Source organism: Anolis carolinensis, chromosome 1 (genome assembly GCF_035594765.1).
Source record: "Anolis carolinensis isolate JA03-04 chromosome 1, rAnoCar3.1.pri, whole genome shotgun sequence".
Lineage (NCBI taxonomy): Eukaryota > Metazoa > Chordata > Lepidosauria > Squamata > Dactyloidae > Anolis > Anolis carolinensis.
Genome location: NC_085841.1, coordinates 84958222 through 84978501, shown reverse-complemented (window position 1 = coordinate 84978501; position 20280 = coordinate 84958222). Strand labels below are relative to the sequence as shown.

At 39.4% G+C, this 20280-nt stretch overlaps 1 protein-coding gene across 5 annotated transcripts in view; it reads left to right on the top strand.

The window, feature by feature from the left end:
• pde7b (phosphodiesterase 7B) overlaps window positions 1–20280 on the top strand; it is a 243153-nt gene that overhangs the window by 125315 nt on the left and 97558 nt on the right. For 4 of the 5 annotated variants that reach the window (XM_008114527.3, XM_008114526.3, XM_008114525.3 and 1 more), the window contains exon 2: window positions 3022–3082. In XM_008114527.3, the coding sequence (XP_008112734.1) occupies window positions 3076–3082 (7 nt within the window). In that variant the 5' untranslated portion in view covers window positions 3022–3075. Of the gene's footprint in view, window positions 1–1083; window positions 1105–3021; window positions 3083–20280 lie in introns of those variants that run through there. The other variant, XM_062968980.1, reaches the window with a different exon arrangement.

Sequence of the window (20280 nt, the reverse complement as noted above, 5' to 3'; positions counted from 1 at the left end):
ATAAACTTTACTCAGTACTTGTTCTTGTCATGCTTTGGAAACTAAAAAAGCAGCACTCTTGGAGTATCTGGGGCAATTTACTTTAGTTTATAGATTATTTTTGCATTTTAGATGGATTTTCTTCTATAAAAGTATTGGAAAAAACAGGTAATTAAAGAATCAAACTACTCTGGGGTCATTAAAACAAATTACATGACAGGTAACTTTTAAAAAGTAGTTTCCTGGTGATTTTCTTTGCTTGGAAGGACCTGGAAAATACATATATTTTAATTACAATTGATGTAAAAAATAAAATAGGAATATAATTAGGAATTTTCCCCTAAAGAACAAAATACCACCATATAGCAGAATCGACCAGAGAAACCCACAGCTGTATACAACTAATAACTTCCATAATATCTCTTAAAGCTGGAGATTTTCAAGTGTATTAAGTGAAAAAATCAGTAGGAATGAAGAAACCTATTAAACACTGTGAAATGAGGAAAGGAAAAAATATTTTCTTAACCAAACAGTGTTGCACTGTACAGGCCATTTCCTCCTGTGGTAAACCAGAGTAAAATGTATTGCCTTCTTGGAAAATATTGAATGAGCTCACCAGTATACAGTCATGGCTCCTAAAACAGACCCAAGAGACGAATCCATTTTTCATGAAAGTCCAAAGGAAAACTCCCATTCATTGGGCAGAAGTTATACTGTGGCCAATATAAAATATTTTGGAACCTCCGATGTTTTTTGGAACAAACATAGTTTTGATCTGAAGTTAAGTCACTTTTCAGTTGCACAGTGTTTGGGGGATTCCACGTTTTCCAGAGTGACTATGCTTGCTTCCAGTTTGCATTTCAGAATGTAATCCAAATAACAGAATTTTAAATAATAAATGCGGAAAACATAAACAAAGAAAACTTAACAACTGTGACACTATTTTAATTTTTTCCAAGATAAAACTGGTAACAAAGGGATCATAACTGTTGCACTAATGTAATATTTGTGTATGACTAACAGCTATTGTCCTTCTTTCATCCTTCTTTTCTACAAGAAATTGTAAGTGGGTGTGTCGATATTATCCTTCTTTCTTCTGCCTTTTCTACAAGAAATTTTATGTGGGTATGTATATTTTGTGTGTGCACAAAAATTTACAATTACAATGTAGCGGCTATGTTGAAAGTTGTTCCTGCCCATAAATTATTTTTTATTAAAAACAATGGGAAGGAGGAATTTTGGTAAGCCATTCACTATGTCTTTTTACAGCCACATTTTAAATTATTTAAACATGTCATGACTTTTAGCACTGCTCCCTTGCACCTCTGTGTACAGTATGGATATGCATAACTGGGATGTCCATATGCATACACCCAAAAGCTCCAGATGTAAGGATTCCTAGTTGCATCCAGTCATAGCATGAATATTTAAATAAATGTGAAGGCTTCCCTGCTATAGCTGTTGGTGATGTGGTTTGCTGGAGATCTAACTGCTACAGCCTTGCCTACAAGGATGAAAGACCTTCCCTACATCCCAACTGCCACTGTCCTAGCCACAGAAGGAGACAAAAAGTAGGCAGAGCTTTACCATGCCTGCTTCTTTTTGTAGTAGTAGATCAAGTGGTTCATCAAGTGCAATGGTTCTCAACCTGTGGGTCCCCAGATGTTTTGGCTTTCAACTCCCAGAAATCCTAACAGCTGGTCAACTAGCTGGGATTTCTGCAAGTTGTAGGCCAAAACACCTGGGAACTCACAGGTTGAGAACCACTGATCAAGTGGATGAAAGGCTCTCCTTCCATTCCAACTTCCACTTCCCTGCTCAAGGAAGGAGAGAAGAGGTAGGCTCGGCTGCATCATTCCTAGCCCCAAAATCAGATAAAAGGTCCTCCTTTCATCCCAATTGCCACTACTGTGACTTTTTAATGGAGGGTAGATAGAAAGGTATGGCTTCATAATGGACAAGCCCAGCAACAGAGCAAACACACACTCCCTTCTTTCCAGCTGCCACCGCCCTGGCCTCAGTTGGAGGGAAAAGTAGCCAGGGACATCTGCATCATTCCTTTGCTGATGCAACCAGCATCTACTGAACTTTATGGCCTCCTTGACTGTTGTTCCCTTTTCCTTGCATGCCCTACCTTTTTAAACTATAAGCTCGAGATCTGGGAATCGCCAAATTAACAATTGTAAACCACTTGTGTACACTGATGGTACTATATAAACTGATAGTGATTGCTATTTTTACTGAATGCATGGACATAATATCTTAAGAAGGCTTACTGTGTTCCTTCTCATTTATTTCTATGCTGGAGTTCTTTTTGCATAGGTCTGGGAATATATGCATGTGGAGGGCAGAGAACCGTTCCTATGGAAATGTGGGCGTTGTAGTTTTACTTTACCCTTCTTTGCCAAAGAGTGTAGGTGCCTCACCAAACTACAAATCCTTGATTCCATGGCACTCAGCTATGGCAGTTAAAGCAGCTTCAAACCACTTTAATTCTACCCTGTAAGTGCATCCTTTGGGTTCCAAAACATGCACAAATCGGCATCCAGAAAACCAGTTACTAAAACCTGGAATTACTGACAAGATGTTGAGATATTCTTGGAAATAACATCATTGCTATAATGTACCAATAAATGTTAGAGGCTGTCCTGACTCAGGGGGCAATTAAAGTTGTGCTTAATCTCAATTATCAATCCATTAAATCATCCTTTCCAATTTTATGACATGTTTAAGAGGAAGTACTTGCAGACCTTCAGTCTTCAAGTTTCATCCTTGAACCTACTCTAACTTAACCTTTTTTGAAAGCCAGATTGATTTTCTAGGACTTTTTCTTCTCCGTTATTCTTTAGTGCAAGCTATTTCCTCATGCACGGTCAAAAGATTTCCACTCATTTGCACTTTGGCTCCTAAGAAGGGCTTCAGTTTCTAATGTGTCTGTCAGGGAGAGGCACCATAGAGAATCGAAGCAGGGTTTTGAAGCAATTCATTAACTATATCTCTGTCTTAAGCTCTTACATTGATTATGTTCCCATCTTTTTTCAGAGGTGTGGAGAAATCTCATTTGATAGCCCAGAGCAGAATGCCAAATGCTTTCGCATGCTAGGTAAGTGGCATCCATTCTCTTAATTTGAGCTTTGGTATGTGGAGAAATATGCACTATTTTAATGAGGTAGTTCTTTTCAAAGAGTCTGAATTTTAATGAGGTTGGTTGGTATCCATAATTCTTCTGGATGTATAGTTGGCTGTGGTACAACTGGTATGAATACTGAATGCATATGAACACTAATTGATTATAATGAATCCTCAGTTCGCTTGTAGAAAGTTGACAGGGTGATATTTGACTGTTGGTTATGAAACATAAATGATGATTATTGTAAAATTCTGTATAGCTGGAAACACACAGTTAACTCCTTTAGATATGGGCAGGCTAAAGAATGTGGGGTCTCAACTTACTGGTTTTAATAACTTTTTTCACAACTAGTATGCTTCCAGAATAAGTTTATAGCAGTGGTCTGGTGTGTGTTAATTTGACTGAGAAGGGAATTAGGGTATGTATTTAGAAGAAGAAAAGAGAACAATTTTGTAATAACTGAGATTCAGCACAAAGCCGTTTTATAACCTTTTTTCGGGATTTCTACCAATTCTAGAAACAATAGTTGCAACTTTCATAGAGGAAGAAATGGATAATGTTTAACAGCAAAATGCCACAGGCTTTTAGTACCTCAGACACAGATTTGTTATGCCATACAATTCTATGAAGATAGTGTGGTGTAGAGATTTGAGCTCTGTACTATGAATTGAAGACCCAAGTCTGAACCCACACTCAGTCATGGAAAGCCACTGGGTGATCTTGAGAAAATCACAGTCTCTCACCCTCAGAAGAAGGCAAAGACAGTATGGTTCACTTGTATCAATGAATCAGAAATTATTTGAGGGTAAAGGTAAAAGTTTTCCCCTGACATTAAGTTTAGTCTGTCCGAATCTGGGGATTGGTGCTCATCTCCATTTCTAAGATGAAGAACCAGCATTGCCCATAGACACCTCCAAGGTCATGTAGCTGGCATGACTGCATGGAATGTTACCTTCCTGCCAGAACGGTACCTATTGATCTACCCACATTTGCATGTTTCAAACTGCTAGGGTACCCAACAACAAAAAATGTGAAAGAACCAGGATGATGGGGATGAGGGTTCTGCTCTCCCAAATAAAAGTTCTGCCTTTCAGTTAAATTTTCTTCCATTCCCCAAATTCCTAGCATTGCAGGGAGTGAAACTTTGAAAATCATCAATCTCTAGAACTATCTTTGCTGTCTTCACATTTTTTGGGAATCTTTGGCGCTTTGTTTTGAATACCTATACACTTTATTTCTAAATAATCAACTAAAGTTTTAAGTCACCACAATTCTAGAAATATAAGGATTGATGAATAATTTTATTGGGAGGGGCTGAAATCTTATTTATAGGGCAGTGCCTCCAATTTGCTTATCCTCTCTCAAAATTATACCCATGACATGGATTAGTTTCAGTTTCATTAGATGCATGATTATCCTAAATTACTGTATAGTGGCATAGATTGGAAGAAATTGTGAATAGTGAGGCCAAATACAAAGTATACAATTCATGCCAATTCCATGAAAAAAATTGAATGAGGGAAGTGATCACTTAAAACAACCATAACAGAAGGCAAACACTAACATTTTAGTATTACTTTGTTAATTAGCATCTATAGTGGAACAGTAACCATCATCTAAATTAAAGCATAGGTCTGTTTATGAAAGAAGTTACCATTTTGGGGGCCTATCTTTTGAATTACTTTGGAGAACAATTGTAACTTTTAGGTTAACATGGGTTGCTAGATCTCAGAATGGTTAGGTCGCTACCCCACACAGGATCTCCCCCCACACACCCCATTTCTTAACATTTCTAAAACATTAAGGAGATGCAGTACAATGGAGCCCATCACATGACAATTGATGCTTCGTTAGGGAATTGTTTTAAAAGTATAAAGAAATGGAGGGTGAGAAGAGATGGGGAGAAATCATCTTCTGAGCTCAGGAATCGCTATGAAACAGGAGACAATGGTGAAAAGCACATGGGCTGGGATCTGTCTGATTCGCCTGCATTGATTTGATTTGGTGATTTGGGGAAATGGGCATTCCTATGGACAGCATCCAACAAAGCCTTGATGCCCCAGTAATCTCCCGTAATCCAGCCACATCATTTTGATGATGATGATGATGATTATGATGATGATGATGATGATGATGATGACTTTATTTTTGTACCCCGCCTCCATCTCCCCAAGGGGACTCGGAGCGGCTTAAATGGGGATGAGCCCAGTCAACAACACAAATACTTGCACAGTATATTTTTTATGGCTGGTAAATGTATTCATTAGAAATTGTGCTACATCAGAAGATCAGTACTTTGCTTTCACTTGATTATAACCTTTCCAAATTGTGCTTTTCCTTCTTTTCTTTCCTTTTTTTAAAACTAGAGTTAGTGGTTCATAAAAAGTAATTCAACAATGTCTAAAATAGTACATCTGAAAGAATTGCAATTCTGCATATTTATTTGTTTGTGAAAGTATTGATTTCAAAATTGAAAATTACATTGGTTATGAAGAAAAATGTACTTTTTGAAATATTGTTACTATACTGGAAGACAGAGGTAAAGGTAAAGGTTTCCCCTGACGTTACGTCTAGTTGTGTCCAACTCTGGGGGTTGGTGCTAATCTCCATTTCTAAGCCGAAGAGCCGGCGTTGTCCGTAGACACCTCCAAGGTCATGTGGCCAGCATGACTGCATGGAATTCCGTTACCTTCCCACCGGAGCGGTACCTATTGCTCTACTCACACTGGCATGTTTTTGAACTGCTGGGTTGGCAGAAACTGGAGCTAACAGCGGGCGCTTACTCCGCTCCCCGGGTTTGAACCTGGGACCTTTCGGTCTGCAAGTTCAGCAGCTCAGCGCTTTAACACACTGAGCCACCGGAGGCTCCACTGGAAGACAGAAGAACCCCTAAAATTATTTGTCCTTCCTATTGTAAAGTTTTTCCTTTCCAATAAATGGCATGATGTATCCTTGATAAATCTGTTCTCAAAGTTAAACCATTAAATGGGCGGGAACTGCACTCGCTCATGTGATAATCTGAAAACAGATAATTTCAAAAGGAAAGGAAAGAAACAAGAATGTGTGAGACGATTTGCTTTCTAACACTGTGGGACATAACACCACAGTAGTGTGATGCTTCCACATACACACACACACCGTCCAATAGGATGCAGTCCTGACTTTCATGGTTTTTCTGTACTTTTGATGGCATATTACATAGCAAGGTTATTGCTATGTTTTTCTAGATCCCAAGCTAAGGAAAGAAACCTCAGGTTAAGTAATTCTGGAAGACTAGGGGAAAAAATGATTTTTGCATGTGTACTGGTTTTAAAAGCTAGGCATTTCCTTTCCCACCTTCCCAGTATTACAGGGCTTGTTGGCTCAGCACAAAGATATTGTGGGACCCCAGAAAAGAGATATTGGGTACATGTTATATCTTTTGACTAAAGACAAGGAGTCAGACAGTGTTGTGAGCTTTATTGCTGTAGGAAACCCTGGTAGCAGTAGTAAAAGATCTGGGGGAAGAAAATTCTCCCCAAATTGGTAGTGAACCTTTCATTGGCCCCAAAACAAGCATAAAGGCCCCAAAGGTTCTCCACACATCATGGGTCATGCAGGTAGCGCTTTGTGGCATGCAAACCATAGCAGGAATAGTGACTCTGCGTCTCCACTGACAACTGCAATTTTTTTTTCCTTTAATGTTAAGGCCAAATGTGTGTTTTTTAAAGATATGGGCATTAAAAGTTGCCACACCAACACATTCACATGAAACGCTCTGGTGCATAAAATTCCTTTTTTGAACATCTAACCAAATATATTCTTCATTTGCTACTTGAATTGTGTTTCATAGACAGCTCTGACTCTCTAATATTTGGTAGAATAGGTAACCATAGCAACAGGTTTGTCAAAGGAAGAAGTTGCTGCTGGGGCTTCTGATGGCTTATTCTTCTATCAGATTATCATAGCTCCTGACCTGACTTCTTACTGGATCAAAAGTATTATCATTTTTGCTAGTATTAGTACACCCATTTGGATGGCACTGAGGGTACATTCCCCACTATAGAGATAAAACTGTTTGACTCCACTTTAACTGCCATAGCTTAATACTATGGAAACATGTGAGCTGGAATTTTACAAGGTCTTGAGTCTTCTCCACAGAAGAATAGTGGTGTATCACCAAACTACAAATCCTAGGTTTCCACAGTATTGAGCCATGTCAGTTAGTGGTGTTGAACTGTGGTAATTCTACAGTGTAGATCCATCCATTGATTACTTCTAATTTAGATTCACCTTCATAAGATAAAGGTAAAGGTTTTCTCCAGACATTAAGTGTCAAGACACAGAGGCCTTAAAGAGCCACACACACCATTTAGTCCAACAAAAGGTTTATTGCAAAACAAAATATGCTCAGAGACATTTAACTACAGTGTCTCTGGCCAAAACTAAAAGGATTTGCCCAAACTGGGCTCCAAAAGGCAAACGGAAAATAACTCGGATTAAACAGAAAGAAAATCTGGATTAAAACACAGTCAAAGTAACAGCAAGCAAACAGCGCTGTAACAAAGGAGTTCCAACAGACAGCGCTGCACCCAAGGAGTTAAATGCAGGAGGAGTTGTCAAAGCCAGCCGAAGTCCCAGAATCACCATAAGAAGAAGTCCAAACAAACATCGTATCCAAGGTGGTCCAACAGAGCCGTAGTCGAATCAGTCCAAGAGCCCAGGAAGGGTGAAAGCCACACTCATGATAAGCCAATCCAAACGTCGTTTCCAAGGTGGTCAAACAGAGCCATAGTAGAACCAGTCCAAGAGTCCAGGAAGGGAGAAAGCCACACTTACGATAACCCAGTCCAAGTTGAAGAACCACAGGAACCACGAACACCAGGCTGTAGAACCCGAACCCAAAACCCAACAGGAAAACAGGCAGCGACAAACCCGCACGATACTGACACTGCCTTCTGCAAAGATTCCCCATTTCAGAGCCTGCTTTTAACTTACACATCATTATCCGATGATGAGCTGGCCTCCACCCCATCATCACCTCTTACAGCTGTCCTTGTCCTCACACATGAACCCCTGTTTCCATCTCTGCAGTTCCTCCATCTCCTGTCAAGACTTAGGTTTCCCCATGACTCGGATGAGTCTCCCGTTTGCCAATCCTCATGTCCCGAAAACCCCACAAACATGTCACTAGAAATTGGCTCTACACATATATCCCTTATCTCTTGTACCTTAGTCCAGTCCACTGTGTCCTCCCCATCCTCATCACTCCCAGACCCATCATTCCCAGAGAAACCCATAAACAGCTCATTATCTGTGGGAGCAGTAAGTACTGGTATATCCCGGATCTTCTTCCTCTCCCGTTCTTCATCTGATTCCTGCTCCCACGTAACCCTCTTTGTACCTCTATTCCCATCCACCACATCTCCTTCCTTGCTTATCGACTCCCTGCCACTTGAAAACCCTTTGAATGTGTCTTCATCAGTAGGTGCCATAAGTATATCCTGGATCCTTTTCCTTTGCTGTTCTTCATCTGACACCAGTTCGCGATTAGCCCTTTCCCCCCTACTGGTAGTCATACTACTGCTTGGTCATGTAGCCTGCATAACTGCATGGAGCACTGTTACCTTCCTGCTGGAGCGGTACCTATTGATCTACTCACATTTGCATATTTTTGAACTGCTAGGTTGGCAGAAGCTGGGGCTAACAGCAGAACTCCCCGAATTTGAACCAGTGACCTTTCAGTCACCAGTTTCAGCAGCTCAGTGGTTTAATCTGCTGTGCCACCAGGGGCTCCACCTACATAGGTCCTGTTAATTGAAAGCACTCTGGTCCTCTCCTTTCTGACTCAGGAAAATAAAGATAAGAGGCAACCAGAGGGGAGCCTTGCACACCAATAGTTTAAATCCATTGCTCCATGTCTTAGTCTCTGGAGCAGCGGACAACAAGCTTGCTTCTCCCTCAATATAGTGTCCTTTCACATTTAGAAACATGACTGCCATGTCCCCTCTCAGCCTTCTTTTCTCCAAGCTAAACATACCCAGCCACCTAAGCCACTCTTTGTAGGACCTGGCTTCCAGAACTTTTGTCACTTTGGTTTTCCTTCTCTGGACATGTTTCAGCTTGTCAAGATCATAGAAATCCTTTGTGCTCTTGCTAAAAGTGGTCCTTGTTGTAAACAGACTAAGGTACAAAAATGTGAAATGTCAAAATGGTGCTCCTCTCTGGTGAATGGGACACTGAAGCTCCGAGGGCTAGTTGGCTCTCTGTATCCTCCTGCTTCTTCCTGTGCTCCTTGTCTTATCAAGCTCACTTAATTGGTTCCTTCCTTGGTTCTCCAAGTCTACTTCTATGGTGTCTCCTGCTTCTGTGGCCTCTTCTTTTTCTCCTTTTCCCTCTCTGTTGCTGTCCCTGATATCATAATCATGGGAGGCCAGACGGTGCCAGCAAGAGAGCATTCCACCAGTCTGCTGCCATAGTAGCAGTGTTTGCCTGGGCCGCTCTGTCTAGCATCACTTAGTGGCAATACATGCCTCGGATCATCAGAGAAAGATTAATCTTGTTTTGACAACACTTAGGTAGACCAATATTGGGTAAATGAATTCGAAACTGATGAAAGCTTTCTCCTCTAGATATGTTGCATTGCAACAGCAGGGCTGTTTCTCTTTCTCATGAATTGAGGCCAATTAATTGTAGTTGGTAAGCATTGAGCAAACAGACATCCTGTATTATATCAGCTCATCTAGTCTGACTGCTTTTAGTACTGATGTGGGCAATTTGACCACAGAATGAGAAAGGGGAGAGCAAGCTACTTCTTTCGTGTGCCCAAATTATAAATGAATGCAGAGTCCTTACCCAGACCCCAAAATTATCAAAGGTCTGGAGACCATGCCATATGAGGAATGGCCTAAAGAGCTGGGTATGTTTATCCTGCAGAAAAGAAGGTTGAAAGGGGGAGCTGATAGCCATGTATCTGAAAGGATGCCATCAGGAGGAGGGAGCAGGCTTGTTTTCTGCTTCCCTGAAAACTAGGACTCAGAGCAATGGGTTCAAATAACAGGAAAGGAGATCCACCGAACATTAGGAAGAACTTCCTCACTGTCAGAGCTGGTCAACAGTGGAAAGCGTGATGGAGTCTCCTTCTTTGGAGGCTTTTAAGCAGAGGCTGGGTGGCCATCTGTCGGGGGTGCTTTGATTGTGCTTTTCCTGCATGGAAGAGAGTTGAACAGGATGGTCTGTGTGGTCTCTTCCAATTCTATGATTCTACGATCCCAGGATTTCACATATTATACTAGGATCCTTGTATTTTTATAATAACCCTTTGCTTATGTCAGGGAACTGATGTATGGCTAAATTCAGCCACATTTCTCCCTCCATCTCACTCATTGTGCATTGTTGAAAACTGTTCTCTGCCTGACATATCCTGCACGAAACTACTCTGGAAGAGTTTATCTTGATTGTTCTTATATTTATCCACTTAAAATTAGCCTTCATATGCACTGAGGTCTATCCACTTAAAATTAGCCCTCGTATGCAATGATGGGTGCAATATTTCCATGTTGCTTCAGTGTTTCTAGTTCACAGCTTGAAAAAGCTTATGTGTTGGACTTTAAAAAATTACAAATCTCTCAGCTACCATAGTTATTGGTGACACAGCTACCTTGCTCCAAAGTACAAATCTTAGGATTCTGTGAGATAATGCCATGACATTTATGGCAACTTATATAACTGTGCAGTGCAGTTGGATGGATTATCTAGTATTCTGGCAAGGTCTGGTTAGTAAGAAGTAATAAATGAATACAAATAGTAAATATCTGTTCAAACAGGCATTCCATGGAATCTCCTTAAAACAGAGACCATGGTTTTTCGAAAGGGCAAGTGTCTTACTGGGAATTTTATAGGCTTTCTTGGGATTTGAAATGTTATATTGTTCTTTTTGTTTAGGGTGATTTATCATATTCTTGGTTGGAATTGCATTGCATAGGAGTCCAAATTGGAACTGACTCTGTGGACTGAGATGAATAGTACTTGAGTGTTGTTATTTTAACAGATGATAATGCAAACCATGAAAAAACTAGGCAGACATGAATAATGCCTTCCACACCTGGAAGGCTTATGGGTTTGGGGTTGTTAGTTTTTTGTATCCCAGGAGCAGACAGTTTAGCACTGGACAGAATCCATGGCTTCTTTTTCTGCTAAATTGCTAGAACCTACTGTATGCCACACACTACTTTAAAGGCTGCTTGGGCACAGAAATTGAACTATGCTGTTGAATTACAGAAACAGCTTGTGAAAAGCCGGACAATACTCCTCTTGGGCACAATGAATGCCAAGTTCACATTTGCCAATAATTTCAGCTGATATTTTTGTCAACCTGACTGTAGGACATCTTGGAAGATGGTGGCCACTGATGCACTACTACTATTACTACACATAATAATAATAATAATAATAATAATAATAATAATAATAATAATAATAATAAAAAGAGGGGGAATGCACACACCAAAAAGAAGACACAAATAGACCTTTTCTAACTTACCACTGTAAATTTAAGTTTGCAAATTTAATTAATCCTCACAACTTCTGAGGATGCCTGTCATAGATGTGAGCAAGCTAATAATTTTAAATGCAACATCCATGATCTTTTTTATGTGATCTACAGTTTTATCAGTGTTCAAATTGATCTGGAAAAAGCTGTTATTGGTTCAACCCACTTGTGAAAACTGATCTTTATGTTCTGTAACATTTCCGTGAGAATTACTGGTGCATTGTATTCATACTTGTAAGGCACCATCCCAATTGGTGAAAGTTTTATCTATTCCCCAACCTGACACGGCTAGCCTAAGATTGGATATACTGGTAACTCTCTGAGATGTTAAATGCTCTGTAATTACACATTTCTATTTCACTATAAGTTCAATATAATTAGACCCCTACTTAGCTAGGGCTATTTCATTTTGATTCAAACTCTTCCATGGAGGCTTAGGTTAACAAATGCCTCTAGAGCCATATCCCCATGAACAATAAAATGTTGAGTGATCTCACAAATTGTGTTCTCTCATAATTTAAAGTTTTCTTTTGGTACACTCACACTTTCTTTCAAGCCTAAATCCAGAGGGGGGAAATTGAGCCCTTGGGATGTTCAGAGAGCTCTATTATTCTGTTCCTCTATAGAAGGCAATTGTCATGAGAGAATACATTTCAAACTAACTTGTCTGGGACATTTGTGCCTTTCTGAATAAGGCCCTGAGGTTTTGGCAGGAGATTGGATCACCTTGGGCCACTTTGCCTTGGAGAAAATCCAAATTGCTCCAAAGCAGACTATTTCACTTCTGGATTTAGGCTTAGTCTGAAGTCAATGCATACTCCTATTATCTAGGAGCCAGAGGAACTAAAACACATGGGATTTAATTGGTAGCATATTTTCAGTTTTTAAAGGAAAGGAAGAATTGCAGGAGCATAAATCTGGTTGTCTAATCTCATTTGCTGTCATCTTTAGGAAAACAAACTATAGGGCTTTGAAGCTTACACAGAATCTGTTATGGAAAAATCACATCGTAATTATTCTCAGAAGAGTTTGGACAGAAAGTATTGCTGCTGGAAACTTCTATTTTATTTCTTTTCAGTTTCCACAATGAGATCTTTATATATATATTAGCAGCTACAATGTGATCTATGTTCTACAAATGAGCAGCCACTTTAGTTTCTGGAGCTACTCAAAATGCATACTATTATAGTCAAGCATAAAGTTGTGTGAAAAACAGATTCAGTGGGAATAATTCTTGATAGGCAGGAGATTTTTGAGGTTTACATAAAAATCCCTTAAAGAGATTCTTTGGGATAGACAACCCAATATACAAATTGTGTATGTGCGAGAGAGAATAACAGAATCAAGAGTTGGACTTCAACTCCCAGGCAGTACAGAAATTCATAGCTAGAGGCACTTCAGAAAAGTGGACATCCAAAATCCATATAAAAAAGAGTTCACCATGCCCTGAGGACATCTATTCCACTAATGATCTTCTTTTATTGTCATGAAAAAAATCCCTTATCTTTAGGTGAATCTTTTTTTCATGCAATTTGAATCTATTGTTCGTCTTTGGAACAGCAGAAAACAAGCTTTCCCCATCTCTTACATACACATGTATTACATTCATATATTTAAATATCCTTAGCACACCATATTTCTATATTCTCTTCTCTAAATTATACATACCCAGTTCCCCAAATTCATTCCTCATTGGGGTTTGTATCCAGAAATTTGATCATTTTGGTCACCTTCCTCTGGACACGGTTCAGTATTTCAATATCCTTCTTGGACTATGATGCCCAGAATTAGGCACAGTATTCCAGGTGAGATCTGGTCAAAGAGAAACAGAAACTACATCACTGTTTTAGCCTCCATAACCTGTGCCTACTTAACTTGGGAGGAAAGGGTTGGAGACACATAGACAATCCGAAAATGGCACAACAATGTCCCCTGTACTCCTTACTTAAAATAGTACCAAAACCAGAAATTGGGACTGAAACAATGCCTACATGCTGCACAGATATAGAAGATATTCCTTAACTCTCAATGACAGGAACATATTCTTTACATTACAACATGCTCAACATGCACACAAATCATTCTGTAATGCCCCTAACCTGGAGTGGGGCAGTTGTAATTGTTCAGGCCAATTTTATTCTAGCAAAATATTTTGTAATGCTGAAGGACCTTTATTTCCAGTTTCAATCTAATTAAAATTACATTTAAATATACTTTTTAAAAAACTCCGAATTTTTGAATTTGAATTACAATGTATTAGATGATAAAGAGTAATGCCAAGAATTTTCTTAATGAAGAAGCATAGGCCTGGGAGAATGGAAAGTTTACACCAAAACCCAAAGAACAATAACCTCGATTTGATTTCTAAGTACAAAATAGGTGGGAAAAGGTAATTTGACTATCAATAATGCTTCTTTTCTGTCTCCAAAAATAACTGCTGTGCCTCATTAAAATATGTTATGTCATCCAAATTGTTTAATATTGGGCTGCACTTTCACGGTTCTAAGAAACTCTAAAGGCCAAAAACGTGAATCTCTTGACATATCTTTTTTGTAAAGTTGCATGTAGAGCAATGATTATAATGTTCCTTCAGCTTCAAGAGCAGACCCACATATATTTTGCCCCTTTTTCCCATATAATGTACAGAAGCTAAAAATACTTAAAAATCAGGTGTTAAATTTTAATTGAACAGTACAGAAAAGATGACATTTTGGCCCTGCACTGATAGCAACATCCTAGCTTGGGAGCCTCTCACTAAGCCATGTGGTTCACACAGCTCTGTGCACAATTTTGCATTGCTCTCTCCCCCCCCCCCCCCCTTGCACTTGCTACTGAGAAATACTTATCATTTTATTCAATATATGGAGATCATCCATATATAGTTTTTGAGCCAAAAAGCAGAAAGGTATACTGAGTCTAGGAGCACCCCTGCCCCACACACACACACAAAACAAAGACATTTGGCTCTTTTTCCTAACAATGACTGTACAGTACTTCTTAGTTTCAAAGCATAGTTGAGCCCCCATGAGTAGTGCAGGATAAATGAAGATTGGAGATGAATGTGACATATGTATTATTCATTTTGGATGACCAGAAAAACTTCTGAAATTACATTGACAGATTTTGAAAATGCCTTTACTCCAATTATGGTTGGATTTTGTGGTCCAGTGCAAATAAAACTTTGTTTATAGTCCAGGGCTTCTTAAACCTTTCTCACTCATAACCCTTTTTTGCTTGAGAAATGTTTACATGACCCCAGATCTATAGGTGTATAAAATAGGCAAATCAAACATTTACTGGAAAAAAGGAATTTATTTTAAAACAATTCTTTGGTATACATATAGTTTTACTATCTATTAAAGATGGATGCAAATTTGTATACTAGTGAAATGAAAGTGCTTATTTATTTCTGCATAAAGAATGAAATCTTAGCAGAATATTTGACACTTCAGGGCATACAGCACGTTCAACTTTTTTCAAAATTGATCTATATTTTGATTTTATAATAATCGATTCTGAGAATGCCACTTCACAAAAATACGTAGTACGAAATGGAAGTATGTTTATAGCCATTTCAAAAAGTGTTGGAAATTCTGTCATAATTTCAAGCTATAATTCATTTAACATTTTTAACCTGTGTTAACTTGATAACTAGGCAAATTCCTCCTGATCTTGATAACTGGTCTTTTTTAATTTCAGTTGAATACAGTTTATGAACCCAACTTAGTTTTTTAGAATAAAATTTTGAAGGAAAGTATTTCTGAAACTGAAAAGCAAAATTAGCCTTTTCAAGGCTTGCTAAATAAGGCAGGCTGGTTTTCCCTTTTTATGAAGTTCATTTGAGGCATTTGCTGCCAAGTCGATTGTAGTCACTGCACACTTCATGTAACACGCTTCATGCTAACAGATTCATGTAAGTATCTAAAACAGCCACTGGCTGACATTCAGAAACCTTTTACTGTTGGCAAATATTTTGTGACCACAACATTCAGTTATTGTGATCCATATGGGATCACAACCTACAGATGAAGAAGCTTTGGTCTAGGCTATTGTTTTTTCCCCAGATTAACATACATATAAATGACCACATTTGAACATTCCTCCAGTGAACATTGCCTTCTTATTCCATCGCATGACAGCTTTACTACAGCATTTTTTTTCCAAGTTGTGGGAATCTGGCTTAAGAAAGCATGAAAATAAGCAACAAGTAGAGGAGAGGGGTAAGGGCTGAATGAATGTTTAGTATCATTAGTAGACATGTTCAATAGAGCCATATTTATTTTGACAACCTAATTAGACAGCAGTTCTATTGAAACTGACACCCAAAAACTGTCTTTGTCTTCCTACCAATTAAAATATTAAATTGGGATTTCTGTTTATGACAAATTTGCCATTGGGCAGCAAGGTCTGGGCAAAATTGTTCTGAAAGTTAACAAAATATATGCATTCCTAACAAATGTAAAAGGAAAGGATAATGTTGCATTTTTCAATTGGTTTGGCCCATTTGCACACTGGATATAAAGTACTTGGTTTCAAGGCTGATTTGTTGAACAAAAATGCTTTAATTGGTTCCACTTTATGTGAACTGGCAAATTCTCGTCCAAGCTTCCTTCAGCTCTTGAAGAAAAGGAGCGCTATGATCTGTTTCCAACCCTAAATGACAAAACAAAGACCCTATTGCTTAGCAAAAGTGATTAAACAGAACGAGTCCTAGATCAAATTAAATGCTTTGACATAGGATAATGAAAAGCATCTGAGTATTAATTTTGAGTTTTTCTAGTAGAACATAGTGTCCTTGTTTCAGAGGCCTTGACTTTGCTTACCCTTGATGGACAGTTTAATGCTGTGTTGTTTTTAAATCTAATCATTGGGTATTTGAGTCTACTGCAATAATCCCATACTTGTTGGTGGCTAGGTTCCAGTGCAGAGGGTGATCTGTTTCTTTTTTACAGAAAGAACTACATTGCTGTGTAAATCAAATCTATATTGGAAAACAGCGATGACAGCAAGACCACTTAACAATATTATTTGTCACTGTGTAAAAAAGTAAGTGAGAACTAAGTCCACACACATAATGCGCCTATTTAACACATATGACTCAAGTAAGAGAAGTAAATTTGGACTTTCTCCTGACTTAGGGCCTGTGAGGACAGTTGGGCCACTTCCCAAATGGAACCAGATGCATCTCTCCCTGCTGCCAGCCCGCATGCATGGGCTTCGGTGGACATGGGATAGAAGTTCCCTCCTCTGCTTCCCATTCTACAGCAGTCTCTTATCTGTTACCATCACTTGCCGTGATGTCAGCTGGGGCGACAGGGAGTGGGAGAGAAGAAGGGATTTTGTATTTTCCCCTTCCTCAGTGCCCATTCACTCTGGCTGATGTCACAGCAAGTGATGGGGAATAAGTAGGTCCCATGTCATTACCAGAAACCACCATAATACAGGCGGTGGGGAGGATAGTTAGGGTGGCTGCCACTGGTGCCAAACTGTGTTTGATGTGTAGACTCCCTTCTGCCTCTGTGGCAACTGGAGAAGTCCCTGTGCGAATACTAATTGAGGCTGATCCTGCATCCAGCAGTACCAGTTAGCTCTGAAATAAGTGTCAGTGTGGGTATGCCCCTAGTTTGTGAAATTGGCTGTGGTTGAAAGGGTCTCAAAGGAGATAAGAAATGGCTGCCAACAGGGTATTGCCATGCTACGGAACAGCGTAAACATGGAGTACACATACTTTTGCCCACTCTCAAAAATCCTTCTTCAAAGTTGTATCTGACAGAATCTTGCTAAGATGGGTCTTGACATTCTGATGTTTTTTACAAAGGGCCAAGGTCTCAGGTTCACTGCACCACGCTGTTGACACCGAGACATCTGATGCTTTGTTACATTATGAGAGCTCAACTATAGGCTAAAGCAGTAAGAATGTGTGCAAACCTTTGCCATGTTGTAGCTGATTACTGGGGACAATTAGACATCCTTTCGTACAGTTCCTGATCTCGTCTCTAGTGCAGTTTTGGAGACACAAAAGCCCTCTGGCAGGATTGAGGAACCATATATGTCTTTTATTATGTCCTCACTTCTTAGATGCGGGGGGGGGGGGGGGGGGGGGGGTGAGCGATCAAGTATGGATACTTACACACCAGTAATAGAAATAAGTATCCATACTTGATCGCTTCCCCCCCCCCCCCCCGGTGGCAAAGTGTGTTAAAGCACTGAGCTGCTGAACTTGCAGACTGAAAGGTTGCAGGTTCAAATCCCAGGAGCGGAGTGAGCGCTCACTGTTTGCTCCAGCTTCTGCCAACCTAGCAGTTCGAAAACATGCCAATGTGAGTAGATCAATAGGTACCGCTCCGGAGGGAAGGTAACGGCACTCCATGCAGTCATGCCGGCCACATGACCTTCGAGGTGTCTACGGACAACGCCTGCTCTTCGGCTTAGAAATGGAGATGAGCACCAACCCCCAGAGTCAGACATGACTGGACTTAACGTCAGGGGAAACCTTTACCTTTACTATATATATATATATATATATATATATATATATATATGCACAATTTGTATATTGTAAATATTTTGTTTATAATTTATATTTTTATTTGTGCTTGGTATTTTGTGATTTAGTTATGCCATTATATTTTGTAGGCATTTGTCTAACTAATCAGATTGATATTATTACTTGGGTATGGTTTGCATTACCGTAAGTGGCTTGTAGCATTTTGATGGAGTTTTTTAAATGATGAAAAATTATAGCAGCCAGGTTGTTCAGCAGTTATGATATCATAAGCTGAGCTGTTGGGGATTTACATTTGTGATCATGATTGATGAATATGACCCACAAACCTACCTTCACCTTGCAGTGCCCTGACCAAATTGCTTTCCAGGCACTAGAGAATAGAGTACAGAGAGATGATGTTAAGGGATTCCTTGGAACCAACCGTTGCAGCAGGACCCTAAATGACCTTCCAACTCTGTGTTCTCAGTGGGAAACATGCTGTGGACATCATCTCTCAGTGCTTGATTTCCAATGCCTCAGAAAAACTTTTGTCGGGGTGCAAAAGCAGTGTGGAAGTAGATGGGGTGGAGGGTGTTCCAAGCTATAACTATGACAATGGGCCTGTACTGTCATAGTTATAATGATATCGCTCAGACTGTGTTATAAAACGTAACAGCAGAATCCAAGCTACTTTTAGGATTCCTCAGACACTACTTGCTTTTGAAAATTAACTTCCCCAGCTACTAGGCCTGCTTATGTAGGAAATGTATTTTTTGTAGCAATGAGCTTTCAAGGGATGTTATGTTCTGATACAAAACAAGATCTGGCTCTGAGCTACCTATTTGGTTGGACTCTATAATAGGCAAACAACAAGAGTAAGGGTGCTTCTCGTTTATGTTCTAAATATGCACTGAAGGATGATAAAGTAGTCAGTTTAATCCTCAACTTAGTGGCTGCAGTTCCCCTAAAAATGTATTATGTTCAACAGAAGCAGGTAGGTTTTTTTCACTGCTAGGAAGGCAATTGTATCACTTGGTTCTGTCTTCAAAAGTAGAAAGTATGATGAAGAGATCATATCTTGGTAACATCTTATCTTATTTCCAAGCAAATGAGCACACAATATTTCTTGTTTCCCTTCGGCTATTACAATATTTATGCCCCATTTACTCTTGCTGCAAAGTGTTTTCGAGGAAAGAATGTTAAACCAAAGTTCACATCATGTGCCGAAATGCTAGAGGCAAAATGTTTGTCATCCCATATGAAATAATGCATATATCTCCTTTTGTTTAGCTGATCTTTCATGCTCTGCTGCTGTGGCACAAGAATGGCTCCTAAAAGGTATATTCTTCATGTGCCTCTCTCTTCGTTGTTACTCAGGACAAAAAGGGAGGCTAGCAAGAACACACACACAACTAATAAGCAATTGGACTCTTGTCTTTAAGCTGAAAAGGAAAGCAAAACAAAAGCTATACAGTCAGCCTTCCATATTAGCTTGGGTCAGGGGCACAAGACCCCTGTAAAAGTGAAAAACCACAAATAACAACATTGTTAAGATTTTTACCTGTGAAAACAACTCTCTCGGAATTTTAGGTTTTCCAGCATGACTCTATGGTGAATATCCACTGGAAGCTCACCAGATAATTGCACTGGAAGACATAGAGATTCCTAAAGTGGTTTCCTCTCTAGAAATCTCTAGGCCCTCCAGCATGATCAAAGGAAGTTGGTCATAGTCACACTGGAAGACTTAGACATTCCTAAAGACAACATTTTAAGCAAATCCATGCATAATCAAATCTGTAATTGTCAAAACCACAAATGTCAATGGATGACTATATTTTCAGCTTTTTTCATTGGCACCATATGCTAAAGATAAAGCATGGTGTTGCTCTTGTTTCCCCACTAAGCAGCCAGTCAGCACCCTCAGAGATAATTCTTTTTGTTATCAGAATTGGCCCCATATATTTAGCTTCCTACATGGTGCCTGTTCCTATTCCCAAAGTCAAATCAAGGCCAGTCCCAGTATTTTAGCCAATCAAAATCACAGCATGGTCAAGAAGGTTAAAAGTTTTGCAGTAGGAAACAAATGAGATGCCATGGTGCAACAGACACAAGGATCTGTGAAACTGTGGGAAGCTTGGACTCTTACGATGTATC